This window comes from Pinus tabuliformis, chromosome 3_1, assembly GCF_031772625.1.
Source record: "Pinus tabuliformis cultivar Carrire ecotype Pingquan chromosome 3_1, CPIR1, whole genome shotgun sequence".
Classification (NCBI taxonomy): Eukaryota; Viridiplantae; Streptophyta; class Pinopsida; order Pinales; family Pinaceae; genus Pinus; species Pinus tabuliformis.
Window position 1 is genome coordinate 771,869,669 of NC_142301.1, and position 22,320 is coordinate 771,891,988.

Consider the following 22,320-nt stretch of genomic DNA (forward strand, 5'->3'; position numbering starts at 1 on the left):
ACAACACTTGTCTCATAATGCCAACAATCTCCCCCTTTGGACTTGATGGAAACAACACCAAATCACTCTCCCCCTTTGACATCAAGGGCAAAAGGTGGACCAAGATATTCTCTTTCCTTGATAAACATTCTGCTGTCCATACTCCCCCTGAGTACCTGCTGAAATCTCCAAATGTGCTCCCCCTTTGTATATGCCAAAGTGTACCAATCTGTCCATGCCAAGTCTCTGTACTGCTGAAGTGTGTTGTTCATGCTCTTCCTGACTGAAGGCAAGATCTGCAAAAAGATGTTCTACAAGAAAGAACACAACTCTATACATCATAAGTGACCTTCCTAACACCAAAGACTCATACATACATCCTTCACCCAACCAAGTGGGGATCAACCTCCCAACTAAGTGGGGATACATCAGAAGTTTACATATGACAACCAATTACATTACATCTTCATCCCAGGCATAGTGGGGAAACCAATATAGGCCGTTACATGACCTTGACACCATGAAAGAGATACCACATAAAAGAGATATATGACATAGAGATGAAATATCAAGACTATGCAAATCATCAATAACTACTATCAGCAGCATCTGTCAATCACTGTAGCAATCATGTTCTCCTTCTGTTCTCCATCTACCTCTGTTCCACCTGAAACCAGCAACAGCTGTGAACTAGAACCAAAAGCCAACAATGCATTATTAGATGTTAATCTGCTCCCCCTGAACCTGTGCCAGATGGTCTCTGTTAGACCCATATCAGAATCTTCTCATTCTGAGTTTGACCCACTGATTTCCTTCAAATTATCATATACGCGACTGTATCTACATAAACAAGCGTATATACGCGGATAGTCCTTATCCAACTCGCATACACAAATTTCCATATCAGCAACCTGTAAATGTCCAGTAGAGAATAAGTCATCAACCTATAACAAGGTATGTCTGCATCAATTCATCCCTTTGACCAGAATTCAGAGTCATTCACATTATATCATGTGTGAAACAACCATAGCCATTTCATCAAGCTCTACATGATCCAAGTATCATTACTTGGGAACATCTGCATCAACCAACATATGTAAGTATCAACCTATCATCATATAGATATGAACTCATCATCATGTCTCCAACAAAGTGACTTTGAGGAGTCATCCATGTATCAGCACTATGTATCTTGAGCTCAAACTCTTTTGACAAAACTTCTTGATATCATCAACAACAACAATCCTTATCCCCATGAGTGCCTGCATCATAACTGTATGATCTTTATGCATATGATGACAGCAGCATATGAGTGACTCATCATCAAGTGAGGAAGATGTGTATTCAAGCTTTGTACTTCTCCTTATCCTTATGAAGATCACCATGTAAGCACCATATATGCATCATCAATGAGTCAACCATAAATCTGATCTGAACATCAACTATGAAACCCCAAGAATCATATGAGATTTTATCATGGATTACTCACAACCACATCATAGCAAGATATATCATTTAGCCATATAAGTAACATCACCAAGGACTATTAATCCATAATGCCAACAATGCAATATTAAAGGCATATTCTCCCCCTCAACCTGTGCCATCTGTTTGCTGTTAGATCTGAACATGCATACATCAGTAGTAAGCATCAAGACATCATCATCATCAAGTTAGGATTAAAACACTTCTAGCATCTTACAAGTATCAAGTCATTTCTAGACATTCTCAGCAGACTGTAACTGTTAACCAATAGAGCAGATACTAGATTGAATCATATCAGACCCCTTTTCTGAGCCTGTCCCCACTGCTTTTCCACAGACTGACATATACGCAACTTTGCAGTGTATAACTCGCGTATATACGCGACTTCAATTTATGAAACTTGCGTATGAGTTTCAGGACACTGAAGTTTTACACCTTCAGCTCCCTCTGAGTTTATTATGTCTGTGTTGTGCTGAGCCTGAGTATTTTGTGCTGTGCCACATCTTTCTGGCTGAACTTCCTTCTTCTTCCATATCTTCAAGTGTGATGATGTTTTCTTCTTTTGGTGTGATGTCCGTCCTTTGTTCCTGCATTCCTTTGCTATATGTCCAAGTTTGTTACATGCATAACATCTTACATGTTTCATATTCCTCCTGTAGCAATCAGCAGCTTTGTGACCAAACTTATTGCAAGCAAAGCAATATCCATTAAAGTACCTTGAATGTGATGATCTTTCTGCATGATGGTCTTGAACTCTTCTTCTTCCACATCTGGCTGCAACATGTCCAAGATTATGACATACATAACATTCAACATTATTCATAGGAGAAGTAAAAGATTTTCTTTGAAGAATCTCTTTCCTTGGTTGATGATGAGATGGATCTTTCATTTCTTCATTGATCACTTTAGATTTCTCTTTAGAGTTCCTTGCCTCACCTTGTGAACTAGATTCACCTTCAATAGATTCATGGAAACCAAGACCAGTCTTTATAGCAGGAGATCTTTGACTACTAAGAATATCATCCAAGACTTTAGAGCTATCTTGAAATCGTAAAAGCTTATCCTTTTCTTCTATTTTACCTTTCAAGATATTTACCTCATCCTGAAGCTGTTCTTCTTTTTCAAGAGATTGCTTTTTCGAATCTTCTTCAGCTTTTCTTCCTTCTTCCATTTGTTCCCTTAGTTTGAGAATCTCCTTTTCTTGTTCTTCATTCAGATCCTACTGCATTTGACGAACTTGGAAGGCACATTCCAGCTGGGATTTTAAGCTGATGACTTCATTGTCTTGTTTTTCAATTGCTTGATGTAGATCTTCATTCTGCTTCCTTGATTCTTCAAGATCTCCCTTTAGTGAGAGGATTGTAGCTTCAAGATTTTCATAGTAGCTGGATCTATCTTTGAGTTTCTTGATGGTTGTGCTTCTTTCGTTGACTTCTTTTCTTAATGATGTCACTTCATGCTGCAATTTTTGACATTGGGCTTCCTTGTCCTTGAGAAGTTTTCTTACCTTGTTTCCTTCTTCAAGTTGGGCCTTTAGTTTGGTAGCTTCTTCTTTGAAGTCACATTCCCTTTTGTTCAATAGATCTTGTTGATCTCTAATTTTGTCTATCAGCCTTTTAAATTCTGCCTCTATTTGATATCTTTCTTGTTCACCCATAAGAGCAAGTTCAGTAGTTTCATTATCACTTCCATCTCTTTCACAAGGAAATATAGCTGGAACATCAGAGGATAACACATTCATACCTGATAATGATTCTGAATATGATTCTGAATCTGAAGAGCTTCTTATACCTAATCCCCAATCGATTCTCCCACTGTCATAGTCCTTCTGAGATGTTTTTTTCTTCTTATGAGCTTTCTTCTTAAGCTTCTTTCCCATTGTTCCACGGATCTCCTTCAAGCGATCAAGCTTCTATCAAAGGACCTGCTCTGATACCAATTGTTGGAAATAATACTGAGAGGGGGGGGGTGAACCAGTATTATCAGATCAGATAAAACTTTTTCAATTTCATACTCAGATTCATACACGCAGCTTCAGTTAAGGATATCAGCGTATATACGCTACTTCGTTAAGGGCAACTAGCGTACATGCAGTAATCTTATGATTCAGTTAGCTTATCTTCAGTAAATGCATCAGAACATTATTAACCATATTAACAGTAAACAGGTGCAGTATAACAGAATAGATCATCACACATAAGGCACACACATGAACACCATGATATAAGGTGGAAACCCAATGTGGGTGAAAACCACCTGCTGCAATTTGTTTCTATCTTCCTTTAATAAGAAACTTCTTTTACAATGTACTGGTGCAGTCCTTTACCAGCACGCAGGCTACAACCTGCAGAGGGCTACAACCCTCTTAGCTCTTGTACTAGCCGATCCATTTACTAGTACGTAGGTGCCTGCCTACAAAATGCTCCAACCTTTACTTGTTCTCCAGCTGCTCCTGAAAGGGAGGTACAACCCCCTGACTCTTGTACTGGCTGATATGTTTACCAGTACGTAGGTGCTAGCCTACTGAACTCTACGATCTTCCCGGGACCACGTTTCATACATTTTCATACTGGATCCATAAAACAACCTGCATCATCAATCTCTGAATCACCCAATACTGAATCACTGAAACCCTGTCAACAACATAGACAACATAACAGTAACCAGATCCAACTTCATCTTCAAATATCATACTTCACATTGTATACGCTACTTGGACAAACCCAACCTGCGTGTATACGCCTTTTTGCCAAAGACAACCTGCGTACAGATCTGCAAATCCTAACTTATAATTCCGCAGCTATATCAGACATCAAAACATACCCAGATCATAACAATAAACATGCGTCAATAGATCTAGTCTATCCACAGTCAAACCATATGAAGATAATCATTCCAAGCCTTGAGATCCCGTTCCATAGTTCATCATCCTCCACATGAGTGAAACCATGGTTCAGATCACCAACCCATAACCAGCATTTGGATCTCACACTTCATCAGATATTCATTACTCACTCACACACTTTGGCCTAATGATCTTCTCCTTATATAGGTTTAGGCCTTTCATAATACCACGGTCCAAAACCATAGTAAAACAATACCATCAACTCAATACTAGGGATCAACACGTCTGTCGAGATACTTTGGTCCAAAAACATAGGCTCAAGTACCGAGGACTAACTACCACGGACCAAAAGTAAGCTTTCCGACACGTACGCTCTTTTCCATTCATGAACCTGCGTGTATACCCTACTTGGTATATAGCGAACCTGCGTATATGCGACTTGGTATATAGCGAACCTGAGTGTATACGCGACTTGGGCTTAATGAACCTGCGTATATGAATTTTCTCTTCTTCTTATAGTCTGATCATCAATTCCTTGCTGCTATCCTTCTGCACTATGATTTGTCATCAGTGTGATTTGCCATCAAGGACAACAATTGTCTCATAATGCCAACACAATCCGAAGGATTTGAGATTTATGATCAAGAATCTCATGTGTGCAGGTTGAAGAAGGCCCTCTATGGACTAAAGAAAGCACCCCAAGCATGGTATGAGAGGATCGATAACTACTTGATGAAGCTGGGATTCACTAGGAGTGAAGCCCACCCTAACCTTTACTTTAAGGTTATAGATGACAAGCCTCTCATACTGGTGCTATATGTTGACGACCTCTTTCTAACAGGTGCAGACCCTCTCATTCACGAATGTAAGAGGGAGTTGGCTTCTGAGTTCGAAATGAAAGACCTAGGACTTATGCACTATTTCCTAGGACTAGAAGTCTGGCAGAAACCAAGGGAGATTTTCCTATCTCAAGGAAAATATGTGGTGAAGATATTGGAGAGATTCGGCATGGTGGACTGCAAGCCCGTAACTACCCCGATGGAACTTGACTTCAAGAAGTTAAGCGGTAGTGTTGCCAGGCCTGTTTTACGAAATGCTACCGAGTATCGTCAACTCGTCGGAGCATTAATGTTCTTGGTGAACTCCCGTCCGGATATATGCTTTGCAGTCAACATATGGTTGAGCCTCACCACTCATATTAGATTGGTGCCAAGAATCTGTTGAGATATCTTCGTGGCACAATCGCTCATGGGTTGAGATACACTGCCGGAGATGTGAGACTACTTAGGTATACTGATGCTGATTGGGTAGGCAGTGTGGTGGACCATAAGAGCACTTCCGGGTGTTGTTTCTCTTTGGGATCTGCTTCGGTATCCTGGATGAGCAGGAAGCAAAAGTCAGTGGCTTTGAGAACCGCCGAGGTAGAGTACATTACTGCTAGCATGGCCTCCTGTGAGGCAGTCTGGTTGCGAAAGCTCTTCAGTGAGTTGTTTGGATTTACATTGGATACCACCGTGATTCTATGTGACAACCAGAGTAGGATCCGTTTATCAGAGAATCTCGTATTTCATGATCACTCCAAGCATATCGATATCAGGTACCACTATATTCAAGATATGGTGCAGCGAGGAGCAATAAGGCTCCAACATATCAGTACAGATGAACAGGTCGCCGACATTTTGACAAAGCCCCTAGGAAAGGTCAAATTCCTGACTTTCCGAGAACGACTTGATGTCGTTCCGAGACCCTCTGATGAGGGTCGAGTATGATGTATTGAGCTTTAGGAGCTCCAGGGGGTACGGGGTACTTCTTGGAGCGACATGTGACCACAGGGCGACTCACCATCCCCTGGTGGTGCACTATGTACAGGGTAAAGGTTCAACCTTCCCCTGTGACACCCCATGGCGACTGTGGAACAAGATGATTAGTTCTCCTGTGGGCCAGGATGATTCGTTCTCAGTGGCGACTGTGGAGCAGAATGATTAGTTCTCCTGTAGGCCAAGATGATTAGTTCTCCGTGGCATCCACTGGACAGGATGATTCGTTCTCCTGTGAACAAGATGATTAGTTCTCATGTCGAGGCATCTTGCCCATGTAGTCTGGGACTCATGGGAAGTACCTCTCATCTGATCAATGAGCAAGGAAATGAGAATAGGGACCATAGTAGTACTATCGATGGACGTATCGCTGTATCTACCATACTCCCTATGCTAGGATGACCTCCATTGATCTGGGATCAATGATACTAATCTGGGATCAGTGAGAGTGGTTCACACTCTAAAACTGACTTCAAGTCAGTGGAGGATGGTATGATACATCCTCGATCATTTCTTCTTCTTCATAGTTCGAGCAGAGCAGAGCAGAGGGGAGTCAAGCTGTATAGGGCAGTGCATTTGATGGATGGATAGCAGCGATGGTCTGACGAATTGCAGATGAAGTTCTCCCTAGTTGAGAGGGAGTGTTAAAATTGGCAACTAGGGCCAAAATCCATGTGGATCACTTTATTTATGGCTTCTGATATTTTTCCTAAATTCTTCTCATCGAGAGGTGTAGGATTGATCTAAAGATCATCTGATTCCGATAAGTATTTATGGAGATATGAATTTATTTTGATCATGGACAAATTGTCAAGGTCATCCAGCAAACTTATGTGGGCTCAGAAGCCCAACAGTCATGTCTATTCAACCTCAATGTTTGCATATAAATACAAGAAGCATTCTCCTCATTTGGACAATTCAATTCACTCATCTTCTCTCCCTCTCCTACGCATAAAAGGAGCCTCTCTCTCTCACACGTGTGCCTGAAAGGAAGACGTCCTAGGGCAAGGAAGACGTAGAAAGCAAGACGCTAGGGTAGCAGGGCATCTCTTTGACCAGTGTTGACCAAGCGTTGACCTTCCAGAAGTGCAGATTGGGTGTGGTTGCCTCTCCTAGGCAGGCTGAATGGCACGAAAATCGAGGTGATCTGACCTCTGGTTTGACCGATGTTGACTGCCCTAGTTTAGGGCTGCAAGTTGACTTCAGAAATCTGCAAATTGACTGAACTTTTGGGGTGCTATTCAAGGGTTGTTTCTTCAGGCTGTTCGAGAAAAAGTTGACCGGAAATTGACCAAGTATTTTAGAGGTCAATTTTAGCTAGTTTGACCATGTTTGACATTGCTGATCTAGGGTTTGTTGTTGCTGATATAAAATTACAGAATTCGGATTTTGTGCTATTTCTCTCTGCTGAACTATTGAAGTTAAAAGAAGATTTGATCAAAGGGTTTCCCTGCATTGGGGTTTGTCCTTGGCTAGCCGCCACATCTTGTGTCTCTTGTCTTGGCTTGTTTTCTGTTGATCATTTAATGTTCTATCTGCACTTTACTTAATGTATATGTGAGTGCTAATCTGTGGCTAATAAGAAGAAAAATAAGTAAATTGCTCTAAACATAGAACATACCATAATTTAACACTATCTGCAATGTAAACACTTGTCCATACATTATAACATATACATCAATATATTCAAAATAAATTATATTTAAATAACATTTTCAGAGCATTTCACATATGTTGTTATTTACGATATTGATATTTGTGTTCACATAATGTACTTGGCCATGTCCACTCCATATATTTGTAAGTTAGCTTTCATATTAAAATGTAGTCATTCTTTTATTTCCATCTCATCAATCATGTCGATATGCAAAAATGAAATAAAATTATAGATATCTTCATCCATAACATAATTCATGATTTAGATTTCATAGCAAGGTTAATCAAATACTAAATTTCATATTGGTACTCATATTCCAACAATGTTTATTAAATGACATACTTCATCTTGGTATCCATGTACCAGCAGAGTTTAAGCAAATAACATATACTATGTACCAGCAAAATAAAATTCATTTTTACATGTGATAATCCAAAATAATAGTCTCAAGTATCCAACTCAAAATAAAATAAATATATACAAAATAAGGTTTTAAGTTCATCAAAATCAACACAAGTTTGTATCTTCCCAGGTAGCCAATCCAGATCTATACCTGTCCCACTAGACCTTAACTTGGTCTACTAAGCGGTTCTTAAGCTGTCGAACCCTATGTTCCAGTATACGTAATGGTTCGACCGAAATGGTACTCTAGTTCGATACCTTCAGTTTCTTCCATTGAAGGTTATGAGATTTGTCAGCTATGTAATGTAGTAATATGGATACATGAAAAACATTATGAACTTTATGCAAGTGGGGTGGCAGTGCAAGACGATAGGCGACAAGTCCAACTTTTTCCAGGACTTTGAATGGCCCAATAAATCAGGGTGACAACTTTGTCCCTTTTTCAAATCGGATAGTGCTTTTGTTTGGTCTGATGCGGACGAAAATCTGATCCCCTACTTCATAATCCCTATCTGTCCTATGAGCATCAACATAATTTCTTTGTCTATCATGTGCCTCCTTTAAACGTTGTCTAATTTGTTTTACCTGTTTCTCCATCTCTTGAATTAATTTTGGCCCCACTATCACCCGATCTTCTAACTTGTCTCAACTTAACTGTGTCCTGCAAGGTCTGTCGTACAATGCTTCAAATGGAGGCATTCCAATTGAATTGTGGTAATTGTTATTGTATGCAAATTCAACTAAGGGCAAGTACTTTCCCAGTATGTTTGTTGATCCATAACGTACATCCTCAGCATATCTTCTAGTACTTTGTTCACCCTTTTTGTTTGTCCATCAGTCTTAGGATGGTAAGTTGTACTTAAATTTAGTCAAGTTCCTAAGGCTGATTGCATACAAGTCTGGAATCTTAAAGTGAACCGTAAATCCCTATGTGATATGATCTTCTTAGGTACTCCATGAAATCTGATAATTTCATTTATAAATACCCAAGCTATGTCAGCAACTTCGTAAGTATCTCTTACAAGAATGAAATGGGGGCTTTTCAATCAAAATTCGTTTTTATCGCCTGGAAGTTTGACACAATTATAGATTCTTAATCTAAGTACACAAAGTGACATTATACTGATTAAGAATGGTATTTTAGGAGGTTTCAACCTAGTGGCTAGGTAGGATGGCCTCGCTAGTCTTGCTAGTGTTGCTGGCTGGGAATATGTTGAATAATATGCCCCATCTGGGCTAACTGGTGTTAATAAAAAGGTTGGTTGGTGTTAATAAGACGGTTAAGCTTGTAGGCTGGCTAATTGTAAAGTGCTAACAAGTTCTGAAACAGATTTGTTAGGGACGAAGTCTCATTTGTTGGTGGGAATCTCCGACACAACTGGGTTAGGTTACGTCAAACTGATGTCAATCGATCATTGAGAAAAATATTATATTGCCATTTACTAACATTCTATGGCCACTTTGTAACATAAGATGTAGTGTTTTACCTTTTTAGGGAAAAAGTGCGCTTAGTTAGTGTTTTGATTTCGAAAGATGGGGTTCCAAAGAGAGTGGTGGGTTAGCTTGCTTAGTAAATTCTTCAAACCAATCCATTAGGATAACGAAGACTCGGTATCTTAGAGAGAACGAAGCAATTCACAATAGTCAATTATATACGTAATAAGACAGGGTCGAACGTAGCAGGACACAAGGCAGGCCATTTCAAATACGGGAAAGACCATTAAGGAGAATCAATTCCACTATGGAGAATCTTATATAAGGAAAGGAATGAAACCTATACCCTTTAGGTAAGGTTGTAACTTACACTCTCCCCTGGCAGGTCGTAACACTGATGGACATCCAATAGCCAAGACTAACCAATAAACAAAGCGTACCAGTGGAGGATATGATTTTGCCATTGAACGAAGAATGGCTTGCCTGACAATAGGTTATTTATTGCTCACCCATCAAGGGTGAGAAGGGCAAGGAAGAATGACTCACTCATATGGGTGAGGAAGCCAAATATACAACAATTAGGTCACTCATTTCTATTGCAACTACTATGGGATGGAAGATTCATCAAATGGACATTAAAATAGCCTTTTTGAATGGTATGATTGATGAAGAAGTCTACAATGAGCAACCCCAGGGATTCGAAATTCATGATAAGGAAACACATGTTTACAGGTTGAAGAAGGCTCTATATGGCTTGAAGCAAGCCCTTAGAGCATGGCATGTCAGAATGGATGCATATCTACTAAGACTTGGTTTCCTCAAAAGTTCTGCAGATCCTAATCTCCACATCAAGGTCGTAAACAATGAAATTGTGAGCATACTACTCTATGTGGATGACCTACTAATAACAAGTGTGGAGTGTCGTATTCAAGAATGCAAAAAGAAACTTGCAGTTGAATTTGATATGAAGGACCTTGGACTAATGAACTACAACTTGGGACTAGAAGTATGGCAGAAACCTAGTGAGATCTCTCTTCGTCAAGGAAAATATGTGATCTAAATCTTGTAGAAGTTTGGTATGATGGATAGTAAACCTATGACAACTCTAATGATCAATAGTTTGAAGAAGTTAAGGAATTCAAATTTAAGCCTTGTTGGTCCTACATCCTACCAACAGTTGATTGGGTCATTGACATACCTTGTGAACACCCGGCCAGACATATGTTTTGCAGTAAACATTCTTAGTCCATTTCAAATGGAGCCAACGCATGATCATTGGATAGCAGTTAAACATATTTTGAGATATCTTCATGGAACTATACATCACTATCTGAGATATGCTGGTCATGAGATACTACTATTGGGCTACACAAATTCATATTGGGCATGCAGTGATGCAGATGGAAAGAGTACTACAGGTGGATGTTTTAGTTTGGGATCCTCTACGATTTCATGGATGAAACAAGATTCAGTTGCATTGATTAGTGTTTAATCTGTATATATAGCAGCCAGTGAAGTTGGTCAAGAAGTTGTTTGGCTTAGAAAGTTACTTGCAAATCAGTTTGAAGGACCTTTGGATAAGATTCAGTTGCATTGATTAGTGTTTCATCTGTATATATAGCAGCCAGTGAAGTTGGTCAAGAAGTTGTTTGGCTTAGAAAGTTACTTGCAAATCAATTTGAAGGACCTTTGGATCCTACCATCATATGTTGTAACAACCAAAGCTGCATAAGTTTAATGAAGGACACAGTTTTTCATTCTGGGACAAAGCACATCACTAATAAGTACCGCTACATTCGAAGCTTGGTACAAGATGGGGTCGTGAAGCTACAATACATCTCCATAGACAAACAAGTAGCTGACATATTAACAAAGTCTCTTCCTAACATGAAGCTTGAGTATTTGAGAGACAAGCTTGGACTTGTGGATATTTCCTCCCTGATTGAGAGGAAGAGCATGGACACCATATTCTCCATGTGTCATGCACTATGGCCAGGACTAACAGACATAAGCCTAGTGAAAGCACTAGTAGGGAGAACGGTGGATTGGACAAGCATCTAGGACTGATACTCCTTAATGAATGGTATCCAAGATAGGAGTAGTCTCAATTGTCGATACTCTTTGAGGATTGGGAATCCAAGATAAGAGTGGTCTTGAGGACCGATATTCTTTGAGCATGGGGAGATATCCAAGATAAGAATAGTTTTGTAAGAACATACCTGGTGAACATCCAGATGGGGTATGTGCCTTGAGAGGCAGTGATAGTGTCCAAATGTATGCCTCCCAGCATTGTGCTCTGATCTAGTGGAGAGATAGAGCTTGTCAATCAAGGCCTTACTATTTTGTAATTGACAATGTTGGTTATGATTGTGCTTAGTTATGCTTATCAATCCGAACTCTTCTTATGAGAATATTTCAATTTGAGAGTATCCTTGTATCCTGTTGTGTAAATATGAATACCTCCCTAGTTAGGAGGGAGCGTTGAAAAAAGTAACTAGGTTTGGTCTTCATAATTATCATTGTACATGTATCAATATATATTTCATATAAAGGCAAAAAGAAGAAAAAAAATTACTATTATTAGTATTTCGTTAGTCAAGCACGTCCTTCATGCTTCTAGGGTTTATTGAGTCAAGAAAAAATTGTCATGAGTCAAAGTCTCATTTGGATTGTTTGTAAGAAAAAGAAAAAACTTATTTTGAGTCAAAAGAGTCAATTTGTCACCACAAGACTAAGTCGACCCTGCCTGGTCAAGTCGGCCTAGAAGAGGCACCTATTCGACCTCCTATATAGCTATAAATAGAAGAGACTTTGACCTCATTTGATCACTCATCACACTCATCGATTTTTGTGCCAAATACAAGAAGAAAAATAGTGAAGTCAAGGGAGTGAGAAGTCAGACGAGAGAGAATTCAATGGTTTTTGCTTGTTTTTGTTCACACGTGCGAAGGTGTTGGGGCAACTCTGTGAAGTTGCAGGTCCGAATTTCTGTGTTTGACCAAATTTGTTGAGGTTTTACCAACACTGACTTTTGTTGACTTGGTTAGAGGAGTTTTGAAGGAGGGTTGACTTGGTCTATGTGGAGGCCTTGGTCTTGGTTTTTGGGTCTTGGATTTTTCACTTTGATCTGATTCTATAAGAAGAGGAGTTGTTTGGGTTTTCCCCCTTGTGGGGTTTTGCCCTGGTTTGGAGCCTACATCTTTGTATTCTTTGTCTTTTGTGATCTTCATGCACTTTATATTTTGGTAATTGCTTTATGAAGAAGACATAATAAAAGTAATAAGAGCCAACAAACATTCACAAGTAATCATCAAGTAAGAGGAATCAACGCTAATCTACTAGCGTATTGATTTCTCAACAACAACAATGGTGGTCTCAACAATGTCAGTATGGGTAAGACTACCAAACCTCCCTCTTTCTTTCTGGCACCACAAGGTTCTAGGAAATCTGGAACACACTGGGATCATTCAAAAAGATGGACCTCAAAAAACGGAGAAAGGTCCATTCACCTTTGCCAGAATATGCGTAGAAATAGACCTTAGTAAAGGTCTTCCAGATCGCATTCAGCTGAAAAATAAAAAACTTCAATGGACCCAAATGTTAGATTATGAAAATACGGCATTCAGATACCAAATATGATACCAAACTGGACACTTGTAGAACACATGCCTGTAGGCAAAAAAAACGCCAAAAAAGAAAAAGGGGCAGGCCTGCAAAACAAAAGGATGGCAGCCTTTTGATCCCTACCTCTCAAAAGAGGAAGAAGAAGAATCCATGGAGAACCCTAGAAACCAAGCAGAAGGGGGTGCCCCGTTACAGAATGGAAATGAAACCCATATGCAGCAGGGCACTGAATCACAAGAGATCCAAGCACCAGAACAGAAGAAAAAGGAGGCACACAAGTAAAACAGGATGGGGGTACAAAGAGAGCTCATGTTTCTAAGAGATCAGACTCAAACAAAGAACTCCCTCTGAAGACAACAGGAAATAATTTGGCAATGATTCTAGCTGATCCCAATATAGGGGGATGGCAGAAGGTCCAGAAAAGGGGTAAAAAAGAGAAGTTATGTGATTATTATCACACCTAGAAAGTTTTTATGTGATTTTTTCAGTTTTTCTTCTTCATGCTCGTAAGCCGAGAGGCTTATCTTACTGGCCGCTTACAGCATCTACAGAGTGTAATTTTGTTCCTTACTTCAAGTTGAATAAAATAAGTCCTTTTCTTTGGGGCTAAAAAAAAAACAAACTTGAATATAGACGTGGTCAGCACGACTAATCAAACTTGCTTAAAGAACGCTAGCTCCCTATGCATTTGCCAGTTCGTTTAACTTTCTTAGTTTTCTTGATGGCAGTATTTGTAAGATCTTTTCTCTTGGCTTTTACATCCAATGGATCATTCTTATATAAGGAATTATTTGACAAGATGTCAAGGGATCTGTGTAAACCAAGTATGCCAGCTCAGTACAAAGAAGACGCATTAAAGGAAAAAATGGACTGCACTCAGAAGGATCTGCGCAAAATTGGGGTGGAAATCAGGCTCTTGAAAGGTTGGGTTGGGGAACTAGAGCCCTCTTTTGGGAAATTTTATGTTGATGACACACAACAGAGAAAGAAATGAACAATCTGACTGACAATTTAAGTAGCGGCATCTTCCACAGTCCTTGGTCCCGAGGATTTCCATGTGGCAGTTCTTAGTTTTTTCACTCTTTGCAATGAAAGCTTTTGTCTTTTATATAAGATAATTAAGTGAAATTGCAACCTCATCTCCAAACCTTGGTTCTCCAAGGATTTCCATCCACCAGTTCTTAATTTTTTATTCACACTTTCCATGAAAGCTTTTGTCTTTTCTAAAAGAAAATTTAATTTATCATTTCTGAAATGCATCACCCCTTCACAGCTGTATAATTTGATGTTCAGATAAAAATGCAGGAGTTCAGCTCATTCTCTATCATTTTGTAAATCTTCTGCCTATGGATATAGTTGAGGCGGTCTGGAGATTTTTGTGTAAGTAATATACTCACTTGTTTCTGTTTAAAGAAAAACACAAAAAGCACATAATTTATCTTGAAGACTCCTTTACCTTCAGTTTGCTTGAAACTCATCCCATGGAAAAATTTACACGCAATGGTTGGAACTTGGCACCTTATTAACTTGAGAACCCTAATCTGTGAGGTTCTAGACAGTTATGTCTATGTTCTCATAGTATTCCAACTTAAAGGCATATTAATATTAGGAACACTAGCACTCAAAAAATTGACAAGGTACAGCTCATAAATTCCACTTAAGTACCTAAATGTCAGAGTTATGTATGTGGTCATTAAAAATTTATGCTCATGTTTCATGATGCTACATCCTTAAACCAAAGACAATGAAGAGCAACATCACCCAGAAACATGCTTACTATTGTTGTTATAGTCAATTTAAAGTTCCCATTTTTTAAAAAGATCAAATTGAACTGACTCACAACTAAGACATGGAAATCAAATAGCCACTTACTTGGTAATAGTTCCATCAACATCCGAGATAACAATTCGTGTGTTCCATTTCCATAAATAGATTCGAGCATCAACCTGTAAAAGTCAAAGCAATGGCAACCTAATAACTACTTGGACTTCTACCCCATTAATAAGACAAATTCAATGGTAAAAGCTGAAATGAAACTTCAAACCTGTTGCTTCCCCCAAAGACTTGTCAAAAATGTAAAGGTGATCATGTTCTGCCCTTCTTTAAGGTTCAATGATGCCAACTGCTCTGAGGTTGGAAAAATTGTCCGCACCTTACGTTTCTTTGGTGGACTGCTATAACCATTCTTTAATTCTAAGGCTTTATCAGATGGGCTCTGAAAAGCAGCGTCTCGGTCAATGATCACCTCAGGATTTGAAAGTGATCTCACAGGGCTGCTATTTTCTGAATGAAAAGGGCCACAATCTCCGACTCCAACCTCCACTAGAAGGAACATTAGAATCAGATGTATAATTTTTCTGTGCTTCTGTTTCTATGTCTTCTACAAGGATTTCACCCTCGGGTTCAGCAGGAGTTTCGAGGCCAATGGAAGCCCTTCCAAGAACAATAGGTGCAGCTACAGACCAAGGGAAATACCGACCTCTTATTCTAACGAAAATATTTTCGCTTTTAATTATTGCAGCTCCTGAACTACTGAACTCGTCCTTGGACACTCGCTTAGAATCAAATGCCTCAGCCGCTGCCTCAGTTCCCATTCCCTTAAAAAGCAAATGTCTACAGAAGGAAATTTCTACATTCACAATATATTCAATGTAAGTAATAATGAATATGAATTAAAAATAAGAGAACAAGAACAAGAAAATGGCCAACAGAACAGATGCCTTAGTAGAAATGCAACATATCCTCAAACTTGCACTATATGGATGAAGGTTTAGTGATGTACCAATACTAGTGTCATGCTGCACACTTCCATTTGAAGTTTCTCTTCCATCCAAATTGCACAATTCAGATGTTTCTGCCTCTTAAACTACATTTTTTTTCTTAACATCGGGTTCCATATTTTCAGGCGTTGGCAAAGGTTTATCTTGATTCATTGATCACTCACAAAAAGAAGAATTAATCTCAAGAGAACGACTCAATAAGCCCTTGGAAGCTGAAGTTTCTCTATCAGAGAAATGGAACCCCATATTTGGCAATGAACCTGGAAATTGTGTTCTGCCTTCTATGTTCGGTCCTGGCACATGAATGGGGCTGGATCTATCACTTCCAAGACTGGAAGTGTTGTCACGTACATGTTGCAATCTAGAGTCATGGGTAATGTCTCGCAATGATCCAGTATTGTTTTTCTCGCTTTCAACCAGGTCATGCTCTTTCTCCTCTTCCTCCAGATGGGGATATAAATTACGATGTTTCTCTTCTACCCCTGTAGATGGGGAGAGATCAGAAAGGGATAGGAAACTTTTGAAAATTTATTCATCATTAAATGCAAACTCAAGTTCACTCTCAGTTCTTGACATTTCACGAGCATTTACATCTGTCTGAACGCAACATTCATTGGATTCTTTGGCATCGTTGTCACCATGACCCTGGATTGTTATTTCACGGGACATGACAGTAAACTGTCTATTTCCTTTGCAATCTCTCTGATTGAGGGATGCACCCAGAAATACTAATTTCAAATTGACTTTGCATATTTCTGTCTGGAGTATTATTAGCAGTAATATTCACCAAATTATCGCTGGAATGAATCAGTCCTGAAATTTGATCTGTCTTTTGTTGACTAGAGATTTCTTTCTGTTCCTTACCTATTTCATATTCAATGGATGCATTCATCACCTGGCCTACAGATTTGATTTTCTCTATAGATTCTTTACAAGAATATTGACCACTTACAATATTCAGTTGAGGTTCACACCTATTGCCAGTATCTACACAGGTTAACGATGAAATAGGTTCTGTCATTACATTTACTGCCTGAAGGAAAGATTCATTGGAATCCCGGGCATCATTCTCACGGTGACCCTCAATTGTTATTTCACGAGCAGTGTCAGTAAAATGCCTATTTCCTTTAGAATCTCTCTCTGAGTCGGGGATGCACTTGGAAATACTAATTTCATACTGACTTTGCATATTGCTCTCTGGAGTATTATTATCAGTAATCTTCACCAAATTATCACTGAAATGAGTCATCCGTGTATTCTGATCTGCTTTATGCTGACTAGAGATTTCTTTGGGCTCCAGGTCATGGTTATCTGTATCATATTCAGTAGACCCATTCACCACCTGGCCAACAGGTTTGATTTTCTCTCCAGATTCTTTACAAGAATCCTGACCACTAACAATACTCAGTTGAGGTTCACATAAATCACCACTCTCTACACGCTTAAATGATGAAATAGGTGCTGTCATAACATGACCATCCACACTCATTAAAATGACCTCTGAACTACTGTTTCCAATTTTTTTCGAGTCTGAAATATCTTCCAAAGGCGGAAGATTGATATCTTCGTAATCATAAGCACTGAAGCTAGAAAGGAGAAAGGCATCAGCTTCTGAGGTACTTCCTGAAGAGACATCGTAAGTGCCGGAGCTTCCCTCCAATGAGAACACTGAAGCCCCTCTATAAGAATCCCAACCATTGTGTGAACCTCCACCTTGGTATTCAGTTTGAGTGGTTGAATCTAGCGTTGCAACAGTACTAGAAATAGGCTTCATCACTGAAGACTCTGAGTGATTACAAGAATTTTGTATACCACTTCCATTTGCTAATTCTCCTACAAAAGGACTGATAAGAGATGAATTTTGCTGGTTCCCAGCATTTTCTGGCAGCGAAAAAGATGAATCCACTCTGTTATCAGATGCCATCTGAAGCTTTGATTCTGCATCATTATCTTCACCAGTCGGAGAAGGTTTTGAGTTGCTATTTACCAACTCGTTCCCGATTTTCTTATGTGAAGATCTCAAACTGTGCTCAGAAAAAGAAATTAAAACGTCGCCATTGCTTTGACTAACCTGTGAAATGCTATCCAAAGAATGAATATTCAATGATACCCTAATATTACCACCCTCTGTTTTGTCAACTCCATCCCTACCAGTGGATTTCTCAACCAGGACACCTATATCTTCCTGGGAATGAGCAGACTTGAAGCTCTCCCGACGGCTCCCAACCAAGGCTTCATCTTCTGATGAATGAGAGCTGCCATGCAAACTCGCACTCTCTTCTTCATCAGATTCCACTTCCTTTAAAAAATAGGCTGCGCCAGTATTATCCAAATACAGGGGAAAATCCGTTTTCACGCCATTGACCATCACAGTAACAATTGCCTCGCTGCGTTTGAGAATACCTTGGAACTTGCCGAATCTCACATACCAAGGTGTGCTCTTAAAAGTCCCATCCTGCTGCTGCACTACAATTATGTCTACAGCACCGCCGAAAGGCTGGAATGGACTAGCTACAGAAGAAATGTAATCGCTGATCTTGCCAACAGCATACATGTTGTCTAACCATGAAATTTCTAAATTTTGTGATTGTGTGTTCACAGTTTACAGGGCAAAGCTATAATTGAACGTTATTGGGGTAAAAGCTCAACCCCCGTATTACATATAAATACAAGAAACAATACACTGCGAACCCTGTTTGTTTGACCAGAACTTGAAACAAACTTTTCCAGGAACGGTTGGATGGTTTGTCAGTTTGAAGAGCCTGCAAGAATTAATAAAACATCAAAGATAATTCCGAATCAATACAGGCATAAGGGTTTATAACTCCCAAGCAAGCCAAATGAACAAATTAAAACGCAAACAAATCTTAGAATTCAATTCAATTCAATTTGCCATCGAATTATTATTATTACTGTTATTACAACCCTGGTTATTCAGGGCATCTCAGAGTTATTACTGATTGTTTCTGATAAAAAGCCGAGGAAATAAATTGCTGTAAATGCATAGAGTTGAAAAGTCAATTGATGAAAACGGCAACAGACACAGACTTGGACTGAATTCTTCATTGATTGCTCATAGAAATAAAAGAAAAACAGAGCTTCTTAACACAACAATTTCAGAAAGTAAAAAAAATGGTTGTGAGGCTGAATTAAGAACAAGTACCCGGAAAACAGTGGGCGTCCGATGGATGCACGCAAATGCCGCATAGGAAGAAAAATGAGATAGCCCGTGGCTGGGTATTTATAGTATTAGGGAAATATTATTAGCAACATAATTAATGTTTATTATTAATAAATAATTTTCCTGTATAAATTTAGATCTACTGGTCTATTTTTGACGATTGATCCCTTCACATTTACAAGTTTCCCACGGAGGATCATCTTCCACCAACCCTCCATCCACGTGGTTCGCGTGCACGTGTTGATCGCTTAAAGGAAGCCATGTAAGTTATTGGCAAGAGATTATTCTGAACTATGAATATTTTAGGTGGATAGGATGGGTGAGAAAATTATGAATAAACAATACTTAGATGGTGAAAAGGACCAAGTAGATAAACAACGTAGGTGATGAGGGTGAAATAGATGAAGTCTGAGAAAAATAATGGTGGTCAAGGTGTTTAAAATATATGTATTTATAATTTTGGTGAATAATCAGCAGGGAAGTTGGAAATAATTTTGGAAAATCATTAGAGTAGTTTAAAGGAATCAATTATTAATTATGAAAAGATTTTGCATTGAGAGAGGTACATTTAAAAATAAATTAATATGTTTATATATAAAAGTTTGGAATATTAATTAATTAATTAATAATAATATTAAAATTAAAAATATGTAAATTAGTTAAAAGTGATTTACATATTCATTAGGAGTATAAAAATCTTATAGAAATTGAACTTGGATGAAAATGATAATAAAAATTTTGTTAACTATTTTAATATCAATTAATAAAATATATATAATTTATTTATAGTTTTATAGTTTTTTATTTCTCCTAATTAATAATTATTAAATAACTCAAAAATAATAAAAAATTCCAAATTTTATATAAAATTAGTTTAGATTTATTTTGATTTTGGATATATTAAGGGTTTATAGGGATTGAATTTTTCAAAGTGTAAACTTTTTTTTAGTTTAAAACTTAAGGAAAAGTTTCTCTGTTTTTAGTGCAAAATTTAAGAAAAGGTTTGCACATTGAGATATTCGATCTCTCGTGACAAGATCGATAGATCTGAAATTGAGATATATCTAGACTAATTTAATTATTAATAATTAGTAATAATTATTAATTCTATTATTTTATTTTTATTTTATTTTTATGTAATTTAACTTAGTCAAAATGTTTTATTGCGCACATAGGCATCAAAAGATAAAACATATTATCATATTTTCTCGTCGAAATTCACTGAAAAGTAGGTTAGCATTGTAAGATTGATTCCTTCCTAGGCCTTGGCATTGGGGTTCGTAACCACGTGCTCTAATCCTCTAAGCTATAGGCCCAATCTCCATTAGATTCATTCCCAGGAGTCCCTCCCAAAAGGAGGGATTCCTCTCTTCGGGGTAAGAGGATGCAAAAGCAAATTTAATGGTTGAGCAACATCCCTTCCACTCAGCACAGTCGGATCACTAAGGTCAACTTTCGTCCCTGCTTGACTAGTGGGTTTTGCAGTCAAGTTCCCTTCTATCATTGCACTCGAGGGTTAATTTGCGTCCAACTCGAGGAAACCTTAAATAAGAAAAGGTAGAATGGGGGGAATCCTTAATATATACATTCAAACAACTATTGGTCGTACTTGTTTCAATCAAGAAATGGAAGAAGTCACACAAGGATTTGTTTGTTTTGAACACCCAAAGAAAACACTACCAGCTCTCAGGATTTAATGTTATTGATCTTATGATTTTTTCATTAGTACAGATATAGAGATCGAGGAAGCCTTCGAATAACCGGCTTGAACCCATTACTTAATCCTGCTCATGAAAATATGGAGATTTTTCTTTATGAAGGAACGAACTAGATTGTCCTTTGATAATTTTCTCTTTTATAATAAAGTGATGGATAAAACCGTCATTAAAAAGTTTATTAGCAGATTAATAGATCACTTTGGAATGACATATACATCACATATCTTGGATCAACTCAAGACTTTAGGTTTTCAACAAGCTATTGATATAGCTATTTTATTTCATTAGGAATTGATGATCTTTTAACAACAACTTCTAAAGGATGGCTCGTCCAAGATGCAGAGCAACAAGGTTATGTTTCAAAGAAACAAAATCATTATGGGACCCTGTTCCAAAGCCACAATCCTAGCTTACCTTGACCACGTTGGTAAATGTGAACTCATTCTCGAAGGGATGCTCGTTTTGGAATAGGCTCCGCTCCTTCCTTTGCACTGGAATATGGGTCTCGATCAAAAATTGGATCAATGACAGCGATCCAAAAACTTGAAAAAGAAAAAAGGGGATACTTTTTATCGAAAACTTACAATAACATGTCAAACAAAGGCTAAGAGAAAAGAGAGACTCTCCAACCCAATTATGGTAGAGATGTTGTAATGTCTTGTCATGTCTTGTCTTATAAACATTTTGACTGGGTTAAATTACATAAAAGATAAATAAATAATTAAAAATAAAATTAATAATTAAAATAAAGCAAAGATAAAATAGTCAATTTATCCTTCATGGTTTCTTGGTTCTAAGTTTTGACAACCCATAGTTTTGTCCATAATATTAATATATATAAAATAAAAAATAATTAGTCAAAATATTTAATTATTAATTTTATTTTTATTTTATTTTTATTTATTTATATGTTAATTAACCAAATTAAAATATTAAAAATAATATAGCCATACAACATCTCTTCTCTATTAAATTTGAAAATACGTCTGACTCTAATTAAATTCTAACTAAAATAAAATATATAATTTATTTTAATTACTACTGCCTAACATTTTGTAATTAAATTCTAACTAAAATAAAATATATAATTTATTTTAATTACTACTACCTAACATTTTGTTATTAATATTTAATAAGGTTAAAAAACTTTAACAAATTTTTTTATTGTTATAATAAATGTATTGATTGAAAATCTCAATTTCAAAAATATATATTAATAAAAAACTACTTATAAGTTATAATATATGCTAACGACATTTAAATAAATAAATAACGCCGCTATACAATTGTTCTATCCATTATGAGCATTATGTGTCTAGTAGATAAGCGATCGCATTTCCTTGTGCACATGTTGTTTTCATGAAGGAGGGAACGTGGTCCATGTTGCCTTGGAGTTTA

General features: G+C 37.8%; 1 protein-coding gene across 1 annotated transcript in view; it reads right to left on the bottom strand.

The window, feature by feature from the left end:
- The window catches only part of LOC149189658 (phosphatidate phosphatase PAH1-like), a 103,329-nt gene extending 84,059 nt beyond the window's left edge, over window positions 1-19,270 (bottom strand). The window contains 6 exon segments of the mRNA XM_089410301.1: window positions 15,116-15,189; window positions 15,288-15,522; window positions 15,524-15,872; window positions 16,284-16,540; window positions 16,719-18,785; window positions 19,187-19,270. Of these exon segments, the coding sequence (XP_089266427.1) occupies window positions 15,116-15,189; window positions 15,288-15,522; window positions 15,524-15,872; window positions 16,284-16,540; window positions 16,719-18,577 (2,774 nt within the window). The 5' untranslated portion in view covers window positions 18,578-18,785; window positions 19,187-19,270.
- Window positions 19,271-22,320: the final 3,050 nt, after the last annotated feature.